The 11482-nt window shown below is 40.4% G+C and overlaps 1 protein-coding gene across 3 annotated transcripts in view; it reads left to right on the top strand.

The window, feature by feature from the left end:
• Nucleotides 1-7: 7 nt before the first annotated feature.
• The window catches only part of LOC103611200 (E3 ubiquitin-protein ligase RNF103), a 33812-nt gene continuing 22337 nt past the window's right edge, over nucleotides 8-11482 (top strand). For 2 of the 3 annotated variants that reach the window (XM_017727783.1, XM_017727781.1), the window contains exons 1-2: nucleotides 8-38; nucleotides 2105-2244. In XM_017727783.1, the coding sequence (XP_017583272.1) occupies nucleotides 2113-2244 (132 nt within the window). In that variant the 5' untranslated portion in view covers nucleotides 8-38; nucleotides 2105-2112. Of the gene's footprint in view, nucleotides 39-2104; nucleotides 2245-11482 lie in introns of those variants that run through there. The other variant, XM_017727782.1, reaches the window with a different exon arrangement.

Raw genomic sequence — 11482 nt, 5'->3', positions numbered from 1 at the left:
AGAGAAGAAGGATGTGCGGGAGCTGGTGGAGAAGTCAGGTACGCGGAGCTCCCCGTGACCCGGGGGGACGAACGGAGGTCGGTGTCCGGCCACCCCGCGTGGGCTCTGGCCGCCCTTGGATGGAGACCCGGGCGCTGCTTCCCTTCGGAGGGCGGGTTTGGGGAGCGAGCTGGCTCCCCCCAGCAAGGGGGCCCATGGAGGGAGGCCGGGGACCTCGGGGGGTGACGGTCAAAGCCCGGCGGCGTTGTGAGCCCGAGCGGGCTGCGCCGAGGGAAAGGCCTGCGCTGGACGGGGCACCAGCAGCGGCCCTTCCCTCCCCTTCGCCGGGAGTTCCGCTGCGGGCGGTCGGGTCAGTGCGGGTGGCACAGATGGGAGCGAATGTCGTCTGCCGTGAAAAACGAGGAGGAGAGACACCAAATAGCTGCGGTAGGCTACTGTTTACAGCTGGGGCCAGCTTGGTCCCGTGTATTCCCACCCGTTTGCTGGGTTTATTACAGGTACGGCTATCAAGATGGGCCTCAAGGAAAGCGATGATTTCATAGCTGAGGAGCAGAAGGGATGGGTACCCAAGGTTGAGGTGGTTTTATACAAGGGGAGCAGAACTAGTTCCTGCGTACAAAAAACAGCTTGGAAAAAGGCAGGGAGGCATTTCGGAAGTAAGGAGAACCAGGTGAAGGAGGTGGACTTCTTGGGGGTGATGAACAGCGAGGGATGGAGAGCAGTGGAGATGTAAGAATGGCAGAAGTGTCCTGAAAGTAAGGATGCTGCCTGGAGCAGTCGGAGGGAGCTGGCCCCAAGGACTGGGAGATGGGGCTGATGTAATAGCTGTAGTGCCAGCCAAGCAGGAAAATGTGCGTAGCTGGTTTTAAATCAATGATGGAAGGGCTGCTGATCCAGGACAGAGAGAAATCCCAGCGAGCAGGATAGGCAGTGAGGGTCTCTAATATCTGGACAGAGAGGGAGAAGGATTTAGAAGGATGTAGTGCCTGCCATATAACCTTAAAAATTCTAGTTTAAATAATTGATATTAATCCTGGGCATTTAAATCTAATTTGCTGTTACTGTTCATTGTTTGTTTATGTTTTCATGTTGTTTATTGGCTTTGCTGCTCCAACAGTAAAAAGCATTAGGCACTTTCACTTTTGTTTCCAATCACTTTCACTCCTTGGCTGTCAGGTACTTTCATGATGTCATGATGTTTGGGTTGCATATGCTGCAGGGAAGTGTTTAACTCCAAACAAACTGTATTAACCAACTTCTTCAAATGTCATGGAAACACTTCTCATACCAACAGGCTTTGCAGCATTTTTCCGTGGTTGTGTTTTGGTGGGTTTTTTTCCTCTAAATTTTATGAATATTTTTGCAAACCCCTCAAGGGTTTCAGCTGTTACACTTATTTTTGTATTTTTAAGGAAACTGGTTTTGGACAAGACTTCATTTCTTAAAGCTTAGTAGATTAGTTACTAGAATGCTGGTTGTCATTAACAGTGTTTGTAATGATTGTGAAACAAAACATGAGAAGGAAATGAGATTGCCAAGGAATCATAATCAGATGATTTTACTGTGAGCTCTTTACATCGCTGCAACTGGAGTTCATGGGAACTTTTCCCAACTGTGCAAACAGAAGCCAACAGCTAAACTGCCTGAGATTTTTACTTTACACTGGGTTTTGGTCCAAAATTAATGATTGACATTTTGGAAGTCTGTTTGAATTATCAGTGTTAAGAAGTTGCTTGCTGCAAAATTGCAAGCCTGTGAAATGAAAGCAAAGATGTACCGACTAAAATTGCTCTCAACCACTGAATGTTGTTATTTGCAGAGAATGAACCTTAGATGTTTTTATTCCTTTGTGTGCTCATGCGTGTGGTACATCTGTGTAATCAGAAACAGAGCGTTCGTGTCTTCTGTGGTCTTACTGAAGTCAATTTGTTCATAGTCATGTCACCAGAGATAGAATTATAGTAACAACTTTAGCTACCTTTGTACTGAAAAGGTTCTCTGAGCAACCGTTCAAATATAGTTAGTTAAGCTGTTACTAGAATTCGTGAAGTAATCTTTCTCCAGTGCCATTTTAGTCGAATTTCTCCAATTGTCTCTTTTTCAGGAGACCTCATGGAAGGAGAGCTTTATTCAGCTCTCAAAGAGGAAGAGGCCTCTGAATCAGTTTCCAGTACAAACTTCAGTGGTGAAATGCATTTCTATGAGCTTGTAGAAGACACGAAAGATGGGATCTGGCTGGTACAGGTATATAAATTTTATTGTTTATTTTTGTATATTTATCACATCCAAAATGTGTTTCAAAGGAGGAGTTTATGAGGGCAGTTAACTAGTTGTAAAAATGTGTAACAAAGAGATGGTGACAAAGATAAACTTCATCTGGGAGATGAGGAATAAAAGAATAAAACAAGAAAGGCTGGAAGTGCCAGAGTTCCTATACAGACAGGAAGAAAAAAAAGCCTGTTATTCTTTAGATTGCTTTTTGAAAAGCAGGCACTTTAGAACCAGAAAACAAGTGAAGCAGCACACACTGAAGTACACAGAATATGTGAGTCCTTGGCCCTGGGATTGTAAGAGCCTGTGTAATGTGTGAAGTAGGTGCATTAGTACAGATGCTCCCAGCTGGTACAGGCTCCTGGTGCTGCTCTTCCTTTTGGCTGCATTACATGCTCAGACCCAACCAGTTTAAGTTTCTGCTTGTCTGAGAGGTTAGAGCACTTGTAAAATCTCTGTTGGCTCTTCACAAAGGCAGGAAGGATCTCAGTCTGCTAACTTCCCAGACTAGCAGACTGCTTCTACAACATATTCCAGTGGCTTAAAGTTAACTTTCTCCCAAACATTTTGGGCCCAGCAATTTTAGAGCGTGCTTCCCTACTGCTGCATGAGAACAAGAGATCATTTAGGAAAATAAAGACAGACTTTTTCCAATAGGATTCTGAAGCAATTAATCATCATTCCTGAGAACATAAGTAGCCTAGACCAAAATGTAGAAATTATTTTTCTGTGTCAACTTCTCTGTTGATAAGAGGGTGTTTTTAAGTCATAAGTTCCCTGCTAACAGCCACATCAGGCAAATCCCCCACCAGGCAATTAATTGTTCAGTTGAGAGCTCCTACCTGATTTGTCTGGTTTCACTTCATGTTTTCTCTTTAACAGCAAGTCATTAAATCTTGATAATCTATTTATTAGACCTGCACTGTCACCACATCAGATCTCACCCCAAAATAGACAAGAGGACAGATTATCTTCAGACTTGAAATGGCATTTGTGTTTTTGGAAAGATGTATTTGGAGTTTATTGAATCTGAGTTTGTGGTTTAAGTCATACAGGAGGGCAGAGAGAGAGTGTTGAAAGGAAGTTTACATGTCCCCAAGCTAGTTGACAAATACAAGCATGAATATGCTGTGAAAAACCTTCCCTCCTCCCCGTGCAGTGCCAAAGGGTGAAATATGATAGTTCTCTGTTGTCTGTTGCTTGCAGAATTTTACTTGTAATATATTTTCCACTAGCATCCTAATAGCAGGTCAGATAGGCTGTGTTTTGATATCTCTAGTGTGATGAATGTTGTCATCATTCTGGGAGTATTTGCACAGCTATTCAGTTGGTCACAATAGCTGTGGAAAAAAAAATAGTGGAATTTACTGAATGATTTACTTGCTGAACACTATTTGTCTGTTTCTCTCCAATAAAAACCACAAGACATGTCTAATTTCTATTTTTCATTCTTGCTTTTCAAGTTTTCATCACTTTGGAGTTTTCGTTTGCTCCATTCCCCACCACAACTCCTGTCTGGATAACTCCCATGCTGGATTCTTTATGTCCTTTTCACAGGTTTTCCCACACTCTTTTCTTAGACCTCATCCCTGCAGAGCTAGTTTTTGCCATCACTTCCCGGTTCTAACTCTTGATTCTCTCCCTTGCCCATCCTCCTTTGCCATTAGGAATCCTGTGGAAACTTTCCAGCTAATTAACCAGCTCAATGCTCGTGCAGGGGAGCGAGGATGCCTCATGGTTGGGTTTGGTGACCTTGGGCAAGGTTGGAGATTCCCCTGCTGTGTTGTTACTGGCTGGGAAGCAGAAAGGATCTCCAGATCCTTTTCAGTATCCTGAGCCTTGAATCCCTGTTCTGTGGGGTTGCTGGAAAGGAGCAGAGGGAGAGGAGCAGTTCTGGCTCAGCTGGCACAGTGGCTGTCGCTTGAGTTGGTTTGAACACTGTGATGATGTATGAGAGGACTGAGACTTTGAAGATGATTTTTATTTTCCAGTGCATATAAATGAAATTTCTGGTGTGGCACAGGCTGAGAATGTGACAGTCATCACTGTCTGCAGAGAATCAAAAGGAAAAAAGAGGAAAGGATTACTATTTTTTTATAAGTTTGACAAAAATTGAGGTGTGAATTTATTATTTAGAGTCAGCAAGATGAATTCCTTGAAGAAAGTCAAAGTCAATACACAAGGAATCAGTGTTTTGTGGCTTTGTTTCTATATTTTCTGGAAATCCACATGCAAAGCATCCCGGTTCAGTGGGAATTTGTTTACCAGTGTAGCTGTTCACAGGTCCCGTGTGGCGCTTCCGTAGAGGCACAGACAGCAGCATGTTCTTTCTCCTATTAGCTCATGATCTCATCACCTTTCCTTTTATGCCATTCTTGCTTGTCAGCTGCTGTTGTGCACTTCTTTGGCTGGCAAGGAGGGTGGCTGATAGTTTCTGGAGCTGCTTCTCTTGTTGGTTAGAAGAGTAACATGCCTTACTTTTCCAGGCTCTGGTTGGTCTCTAGAAGCCTGTCACATCCAACAACATTGTAGTCATTATGGCTTTTGAAAAGGATCTACAGATAAAAATCCTCTTTGAATGAAGTTAAAATCTAAATGAATGTGTATTTTTTATTTTAAAAGTCTCTGCTGTAACATAGTGGCAGAGAGAAGTAAAGGGAACTTTCTTCCTGGCATTGAAGTATTAGGACGGACATTTTGATTGTGTCTGGTAGAGGTGCAAAGGCCATTATTATGGATATAAAATTCTGCAGTCTGTTCTGCACCTCAGTTTCTAGTTCAAGTGGTGTAGTCACAGGGCAAGGGATGTGCTTGCAGTGTTCTGGTGGTGATGGTTTGTTCTTTCTTTTGCTTGCATGTAGGATGAATAATTTTCATATTTATTTGCCTTTTGAGTTTTACCAGGTGATCAGCTGTTTTTGCTAGAAGGACACAAAGTAGAAACACTCAATCTTTCAAAACACATCATTCAGTATTTGTGTCTTTTCCAATAGCCCTTCAGGATCATTTACCATAGGATACCTGATTTTAAGTTTCAGTTTTCTTCTTGAGAGGCTTCATATCCAGTCAAGGGTGCATGATACCATCAGCTGGAATGTAATAGTCCTTGTATTGCCTGTGTGTCTATGTTAATTCATTGCAGAAGCTCATTTATTCTCAACCTCTGACTTAACTGAGAGCTTAACTGACTGTCCAGATCAGTGCATAGATCACCTCACCTCCCTTGAGAAACTACACGTAATTTTGAGGTGGTTAATTTTTGCGTGCTATGATGGATGTAGTCTTTGTCTATTTTAACGTGATTTCTCACAATCTCTTTCTCAGTTAAGAAAGGCAAAAAATCTACAGATATCTTCAGTCCATATGGGTGGATTCTGAATGAGTTGTGAATTCTTAGGAAAGAGAGTCTAAGTGGAAATTCAGTTCCATCAACACATTGTCAAATAATAAACAGAAAGTGAGATGTCTCAGAGTTAACAGAAGTGCATTCATGTAGAAACCTACTGACATTATGTGGAATAAGTGAGCTTTTTTCCAAGTTTCTAATAAGTAAATTACCCATCCATTTATACTTAATTGTATGTTTACTTCTATTTTATCTATAGAAGCAGAGTTTGCAGCATAGTTGTTGATGAGAAAGGGTTCTGTGACTAGAGTGTTTGAAACTTTTTATCTTTGTGGATCCCTAAAAATCTTCCAGGGCATGCATGGTATCTTTACAGTAATACTGAGTTTCCTCTGCTCTTTTACCCTCTGCAAGCACTGTAGCAGAGTTCATGGGTGTCTCAAACTGGAAACCACTGAACCAAACAGACAATTCTCATGTTTATACAACCTTACCAGTTCATTAAATCAGTTAGAAATCAGTTTTGTCTTTCGCAAAACTACACAGTTTTTTTCCAATTCAAATGTCTGTATTCCCTTACGTGGAGAGTGACTTGCTGAGGCAGGGTGAGGACTGACTGCTCCTGAGAGAACTACCTGTATGTGTGTATGTGCAGCAGGGAATGATGTCTCTTAATGGGTTTTGTTCTTCCTGGTGTTTTGAAGTCTGTCACGGTGCCCTAGTGTCCAGAGCTGAGGAGCACTTGAAGTTGTCGTCTTCATGGCTGAGCTGTAAAACCAAGTTTTGACTGTGTGTTCAAAATTGTGTGCTGTTGGTATGAGCAGGTGTGCTCCACACTTGCCATCCCAGCTAGAATTGGTTACAATAATGAGAGCTGGAGTACATGAGGTGTTTGTTCTGCATTTGCCCATCTCTGGCTCATTGTCATGCCTTGTGATATTCGAGCACTTTTAGTTGTGAGTGAGCCTCAAAACTTACTGAGAACAAATCTCGTTCCTGTGACCTGCTTTGAAATCTCTGCATGCCTGTCTGAAAGAAATTGAACAAAATCTGATTTAAATGCACAGAAAACAGGAGAATGCTCAAGTGAGGTCATTCTCATGCCATGCTCAAGTACTTCACGGGTACCAGGAGAGGAGTCTGTCTTTGCATATTGCATTGCTACAGCAAACTCTAACATCAGCTGTTTCCTCAAGTCTCCTCAATTTCAGTCATACTTTTACTTGTATTTTAGGAAACTATGTTTCATAAAATAATCTTTTAAAATGCTTAATGATACCTGGAAATTAAGGAGTAGCTGGATTGATGATGGTTATAAAGTAGCTATTGCAATACTGATGCACCTGTCCAATACACGTTGGGTTTAGATTAGGCGAGAGAGGCAAAGTGCTTTGCTGACTTAGTCCTGTTTTTCCAAGTGTTTGTATCTTTCTGGATCCAGGATATTTGCTTTTAAAGTCTATTCTTTAATATCATAACTATGACTACTTTAACATATAGATCAAAAAAATTATATTTTTCTAATTTACTAATTTTTCTAATTACTTTCTTGATTGAACTCTTTGGGAATAATTCTGTGTAATTCAATGTCATGAGAACTCTTCCAATGCAAAAGCTCCCTATTCAACTGTCTTTTGAAATCATCAGGATCTCAGCATTTTCAGTATTACAGAGATGGTAATTCAGACCCTGCAGTCAGAGCCAATCCTCTGGCCTGGGTTAGGTGTGAGTTAGGGAGCAGATCCATTCTGTGATGTGCAGTTGTTGAGTAGCAGGGTTACTGTGATCCTATTGGATTCCCTTAGCCTATTAAGATGATTAATGAATTAATTGAGTTACCCTCATTGTCTTACTTGTCACTCTGACATGTGATATGTCACAGATTGTGAACATAGCTAATAATAAGCAAAGCTGGAAGGATTTGGCTTCTCCAAACGTGGTATTTGTTTCCCAGCTGTGTTAGCTGATCTCCTAAAAGGTACCTTCTATGAGCTTGGGCTTTATTTCTGTAACATTAAATGGAGTGTATGATTGAAAAGGATCTTTTTGAGGAGCTAGTTCAGCTTTCTGCTACACTGTAGAATTTGTGTTTAGAAAATATCTTGCTGTCTCTCTTACACTGTAAGTTGTTCAAATACTCCTGTTGACTGTTTTCTTCTTGGAAATGTGTGTCTGACTTCTGCTTGGCTGCATTCAGGGCTAATTTGTATTGGGCATAAATTGACATTGCCTTTTAGTTTCACTGAGTCCTGATGTCAACCCCACTCCTCCCAGTAAGTGAGGTCAATCAACCAGTTTGTTTTGTAAGGTGTGATGTATCCTGGGCTTTGCTTGTTTTGCAGCCAGTTAATATTGATGGCTCATGTTTTCTTGTGGAGCAACTGATAGCCCCAAGCGTTTCTTCCCATCGCTGTTTCTAACTGATGAACTCCCCAAGTGTCCTGTTCATTACTGAATTCAATTTCATGTGTGACACTCTGCATTACAAGATTTGTGCAGCTCTTCCTACATGGTGTTATAATCCTCTTTCCCACATAGATGTGCTTCTCAGTTTTATGTCTTCTACAAATGGCTTTGGGAGACTTCAAGTTCCCACAGGAAGGGCATTAATGGGAATATATGCTGAACTGAGCTCTAAGGTAAATCTATTAAGATGTCTGTTAGCACCTTTCTGGCATTTTGATGTCTTTTTGCTGTAGCCGATTTCTTGCTCATTTTAAAACTTTTTTTTTTTTACTTACTATAAAAGCCTATCTGCAGCTCTCATGTAAATTTTCCATGTGGCATAATACATGATACAAACTACAAACAGGGTACTACATTCCCTTTTTCTCTTGAAGCTTTGTTCTTTTCCTTCAGGGAAAATATCTCTCAATCAGGAATGTATCTTTAGTAATTACATGCTGGAAAGGGGTAGAAAATGCCATTGTCTCTGCATCTCTAAAATTTCTTCTACACTTTTGCATCCTATTGAAATCAAACTGGTGGGATTTTTTTTTTTTCATTTGCTCTTTAAATATAGCTACAAACTTGTTATTGTCCTGTCAAAATTTGAATTGTTCTGACATTCTGACAGGGTTTTGTAAGAATTTTTCACAGGTTCACCTGTGATCCTGTGTGTGTGCTTGTGCTACAGTTCTGGAATGGAGATTTCCTGCTTCATCTGATTTAAGTGCATTAAGTTATTTGAGTTCTGCTTTCACCTTCAGGTTGATACAGTTTCTTCCCATTAATTTGCTAACTGGTCCATGGCCAGCTGCCTCCCCTTCACAAAAAACTGAGTCACAGCATTAATTTAACTTTAAAAAGAAAATTATCTTACATTTCTGTCCTGTCTTCATTGTTTGGTGATCCTGATGCTTCTCCCCCTGTTCTATTCTTATTCATATGACTGAAAAACCTTTTGGTACAACTTTTAATAGTCTTTGTGTGGTCTAACTTGAATAGCTCATTTTTCCTTACTTTTTTTTTCCTTGCATATCTTCCTTTGATAGCTCTTCCTTTTGACCTTTTTTCAATCTTTGTAGATTGTCAAACCATTTCTAACCTCTCTTTGGAAGTGATTGCTAGGAAGAAGTAAAGGACTTGACAACCTTTTTTTCTTCCTTACTTGAAATATAAAATTCTGATAGCTTTAACACCATGGGCTTGAAGAACTTCCAGGCCTCTTCCACGTTCAAATTCCCAGTCTCCTCAGTCACAGGTTTTTAAGCTAAATTTCTTAACTTACCAAAATTCACACTTCTTAAATAAAATCTGTTACAAGTGTTTGCAGGTTATTTTTAATTTAAACTGAAGTACATTTTGATTGCTTAACCTGCAGTATTTTCTTGGACTCCCTCATGCACAGAGGTGGTGACTGCTTTCCAAAATACAAAGCCTTGCCTCGGCTTGGTGAACTCCCAGTGCTGTAAGTGGGTGTTGTCTGCAAGGAGCAGCTGCAATGGACATGTTTATTTGGATTTTTTTCCATAATGACATAAAAGCATGAGCCCAAAATATTTTACAAAGCTTCAGTGTGCAAAACCATAGTAGGGTTCCTCTATGTAGTTACAAAATACAGACTGCTACTTAGGTCGTTGTTCTTCAATATAAATAACTTTCTCCAAGAGGAAAGACTTTTTCATAGGAAAGGAATTAAGCTGGTGTTAAAAATTCCACCAGTACAGGCAGATGACAGTAAAATATAATGGTGACTGTAATAATGGCAACAAATTTTTGTCTTGACATTTAAAGTGAATGTTGTGGTGCCAGGCAGAAGGAACAGTGAGCAGGATCTATCCTCCTGCACACAACATTAGCATTCTCTCATTACTGTTTTGGAACATGCACACAAGAGTTTTGGAAGAAGCCAATCTCTGAGTAGTTGTACCAAGGAGTAATTCAGTCACAAGTTTTACTTCTGTGCCTACTAATATAGTAGTTCCTTGCCATGTTGGATGCATTTATCATGCCATAGTAGCTCCGAGGATATTCTGGTTTTAAGGTGTCCTTAGGAATTTGGTCTCTCTTGATTGAAGTGTATAAAAGGAAGAAGTTTAAAATATCCAAGGCTTCAGTTACATTGGGTGATTAAAGAAGCCTCAGTAATACAGCAGATTTCCCAGCTGGTTGTCTCGGTGCATGATGGTTACATTTATCTAATGAAAAAGGGGTTTCTATGTGATGTGTATGTTTTGAGAATAACTTGAAGGATTCTTACCTAGGTGTTCACCTCTGGTGTTATTTAAACATTTTGGGCTTAGTGGAATGGGAATGTAATCTGTGACTTCAGTTTGTTTCCCTATGTAGAATGTTCTGCTTGGTGAATTCTTTTATTTTAAGATTCTGCGAGGCTGCTACTTAGCACAAAGCAGATAATATGTATGAGTCTCAAAGGCTGGACTCGCTTTCTAGGTTGAATCTCAGCATGTCCACAGAGAACTGTTAATCATGGTGACAGCCCAACTTCCAGGGGCAAGCTGACATTTGAGGTTATTAAGTCAGAAAACGATTGGAATAAGTTTACTGGCGAGTAAACAAATATCTAACAAATGGAAGTTTCAAGATTTAATTTAAAAATATATTTTAAGTGGCTGCCAGTCAGCCTGCAGAAGCATGTGAGGCATTTCTAAAATAGAAAATGTGACGGCTCATGGAATAGTGCATGATCAGTCATGTCATTCAAAATTACCTGTCAGCTGCAGGAAGGCAGGGTTTTCTTTTCCTTGTGGGCTTTTTCCCCCTCCCTATACAGTTATAAGTCAGAGGATGAATGCTGCTTCTTTGTCATCTGTGTCAGCAGAAGCTTACGGCAAGGTAACCTGAAGTATGACTTTAATATACTGTGTTAGAACAAATTAAACCTTGGGATAGATCACAGCAAATGATCATCCTGAAATGGCAGATGGGACACTGGAGTTGGTGGAACAGTCACATAAAGTTACAGAGTGAGTCACGGGCAAAGCCAGAAAGGAGTCAAGATTCTTAGGGATTATCTGGGAGTTTGATCAGTAGTTTCCACTGCTCAGGAATGGCTGTTGGCAGTTTAATCTCGTACCAGGTACATGCATTCCCACTCATTCTACTTGCTCTGAGACAACATTTCTTTGGTATGTTGTAACTTTTGAGGGAGAATTGAAATGAAGTAATGGTCTTTTTTTTATTGCAAAGAAGAGGAACCTGCTGCATCCCTTTCCTTTCTCCCCTACTGTCGACTGGGTAATGATAGTTTTGTTATTTTACCACAAAGTGGTAAAGTTTTTGTTAACTACTACTGATTTTAGTATCTTTACATGTACTTAATATGATGATGCACTTCTGTCTCTCTGTAGAAACCACATTTCTGTCTTAGAGCTCACTTGCCAAAGACATTTACCATGATTC

This window comes from Corvus brachyrhynchos, unplaced genomic scaffold (genome assembly GCF_000691975.1).
Source record: "Corvus brachyrhynchos isolate BGI_N302 unplaced genomic scaffold, ASM69197v1 scaffold80, whole genome shotgun sequence".
Classification (NCBI taxonomy): domain Eukaryota; kingdom Metazoa; phylum Chordata; class Aves; order Passeriformes; family Corvidae; genus Corvus; species Corvus brachyrhynchos.
This window is presented reverse-complemented; position numbering and strand designations above follow the sequence as displayed.